Here is a 3,060-nt window from a genome sequence, read left to right on the forward strand (position 1 = left end):
CCTTGGGCTAACATGCTTTCCTATGTCTTATAATATTTTATCTTTAAGTAACCTGCTGAGACATTTTCTTTTCCAATTTCAAAGGTATATCAACTAATTCTTAAATTAAACATAATCTAAACTTTGGTAAACTAAAAATTGGGATTAATAGCGCTTTCTCTTACCTAAGTTGGAAAAGTTTTCTCTTTTTATCTTGTACTTTATACCTTTGTTTTTCTGCCTTGCACTAAAATTATTTGTATTGATGCTACATTATTTCCTTTTGTATAAGGGGTTAAGGACCTTACTATTTGTTTCTTTCATAGGGCCCATAATTCCTTACACATAGTGGGATCTTGACCAATATTATTAAATAAGTGACTGAATAAATACTTGTAACTGCCATTGTGATGAGAATAAAATGGTTTCAGTAATGGTCCTACAATTTTGCCATGGTAACTTTTTTTCTATTATATGGAATATCCTGTTACAGCAAAATTATTTTCTGTATATAATCAAAATATAGTACATAGTACATATCCACAGAAGGCAAAATTCTAAGAAACCTATTCATATATGGATCTCAAAATCTTTAGACACTTGTTGGTGCTTCCACTATCTGGATATGGCAAGATCAATGAGGTAAGTAGTAATTTAGCTATTCAGCACAGATGAAGCACGCATATGTGATAGAATACTACTTCTTTTACCTCTCCAAAGCATCTGGGATAGACTTTGACCAAGTTTTGATAATTCCTACCAATGCCATATAGTGTTGGGAAGTGGGGAAATTATATGACAGGGCAAAACTGGGGACTGAAAAGCCCTCAGTACCTTGGAAATCTGAACAGAGGCAGAGGCAGGTACCTTGGACAATAAATGAATTTAGTCACTAGGCACTGGGGATTCCATGGGATCAACTGTTCATCCCAGAGGAAGACAACAAAGACAAAAAAAAAATAGTATCTAAGCAACGAACCAGATAACTTTCAAATTTATGTCTTGGTTTTGCTGTTAGTTGGTGTATCAAATATTTTAGCAGCTTGTCTTCCACCCAGACTGGGGAAATAGTAGTAAAATGGAAACCCATTATGACAAGTTCTTTTTTTTTATAGTTTTATGGTTTTATTAACACAAAATACTATGTGCACATAAGCTGTCTATTCATTTTCTTTGCTGTGCAGCCTGGCTTTGGGTATTGGTGACTCTGCTGGCCAGCTGGGTTGTTCTTTCCACAATGCCTTTGTGGTTCTTAGAGGAAACAATGTGAGCAGTCTCTGCCCAGTAAGATTTGTTGCACATTATGAGCACTTCAACCTCCTTGACTTTATGGGCTAGAAACTTCTGGAAGCCACTGGGCAGCATGTGCGTTGTTTTCTTGTTGCTCCTGCAACCAACGTTGGGCATCAAGTTCTGGCCTTTGAATCTTCTGTGCACCCTATGGTCAATGTCTCTGGGTTTCTGCCAGTTGCACTTAATTTTGACATATCGGTCTGACTGGTGCCAGATGAACTTCTTGGTCTTCTTTTTAAGAATCTTAGACTTCACCAGAGGTCTGAGGGTGGCCATGATGCCGAATAGGAGATGGTTGCCACCTCTGAAGGCAGCGCCGAGGAAAAGGGCTATGACAGTTCTTAATTCACATTGTTTGAATTTCCACTCAAGTCTACAGTTGTATGCACTGGATCCTGGATACCCTAGTCAAAGTTACTAACTTTTTCTGTGTTCCCACAATATTAACCTCTGCTGAGCATTTAATTATTCTTCCTTCTGTTAAATTTAGTTGGTCATATACCCAGATTGGCATTTTTCAATACCAGTTTGGTCAAAGTTGGAACCATGACCATTACTGGATAGTAAAATTAATTTAGTGGAGTGGTGGAAGGGTGTTGTGGCAAGCATATTTTTAAAAATGGGAATAGAAGAGATAAGAATAGCAAATAGAGTGTATTATAAATACTAAGGATATTTTTAATGAAACATTTATTGCAATATACGTATATATGTATGTAAAAATGTTACTGTGGATAAGATAAAACCCATTTGAAAAATACTTGACTAGACTGAAAAATTCTTGTATCGGAGTCTAATTGATATTTGTCAATTAATTTTATATTATGAGTACTCACTAAATGCTCTTGGAATGTTCATGGTATTTGTCCTAGTAGTCACTGTGTTAACAAAAGAGAAGGACTTTTTACCCAATCAGTTTCTGATTTGGCTTATATGGATGTAGAGATTTTTTGTCAGGGGTGCCTTTAAGTCTACCATCCATCAGTCTTCTTAAGTTAAAGGGGTTTGACAAGGGTAAACACTGTCTTTCCTCCTTTACCTTTACCTTTATCACAGGACTCATCCAAGAATCTTTGCTGGAGCATAATGTGAGGGTGTGGTCATGATTTAGACTCACTTCCCCTTCCATTATCCCACAGCATGTATTGCGTGCTTACAATTTCTCAGGCACTTCACATGTATTAACTTATTTACTCCTTATAGTAACGCTACAGAAGGTGCTTTGTTATCCTCAATTTCATGATGAAAAAACTAAAGCTCAGAAGTATATTACATAGATTAAAATCACAGATTTAGTAAGCAACCAGCTTACTAAAGCAACTAAACCTGCTTACTAAGCAAACTGCCCCAACTAGGCGGTCTGTGAGTGTAATGGAAAAGACACAGCACTATTCAAGGGCAGAGAGCTTCGCTAGAGGGCTAGTTGGCTCAGAACTTTGCTCAGTCAAGACTTTTCCTTGGGACAAGTCTGCTAGCCAGAAGGCCTCACGGGATTTTGTTTGTTTTTTGGTATGACTGGGCCCTGAAATTAGGTAAAGTGGAAGATAGACTGAAGTCTCACTTTTCTTTAAAAAAACATTTTTTTTTGAGTATAGTTGTCTCTTTTCTCCTTCCTTCCTTCCTTCCTTCTTTCTAAGGGGGGATGGGTGGAGGGAAAGGGAGAGAGAATTTTAAGCAGGCTCCATGTCCAGTGTGCAGCCAGTTGTGTTGGATCTCACAACGCCAAGATCATGAACTGAGCCAAAATCAAGAGTCAGATGCTTAACTAGCTGAGCCACCCAGGTGCTC

General features: G+C 37.7%; 1 protein-coding gene across 1 annotated transcript; it reads right to left on the reverse strand.

The window, feature by feature from the left end:
- Window positions 1–1,143: 1,143 nt before the first annotated feature.
- Window positions 1,144–1,548, reverse strand: LOC308350992 (large ribosomal subunit protein eL32-like; the record flags this gene model as incomplete). The annotated part of the gene is made up of 1 exon (XM_080816439.1): window positions 1,144–1,548. The coding sequence occupies one exon, from the start codon at window positions 1,546–1,548 to the stop codon at window positions 1,144–1,146; it is 405 nt and encodes a 134-aa protein (XP_080672565.1).
- Window positions 1,549–3,060: the final 1,512 nt, after the last annotated feature.

Source organism: Martes martes (genome assembly GCF_963455335.1).
Source record: "Martes martes genome assembly, chromosome: 10".
NCBI lineage: Eukaryota > Metazoa > Chordata > Mammalia > Carnivora > Mustelidae > Martes > Martes martes.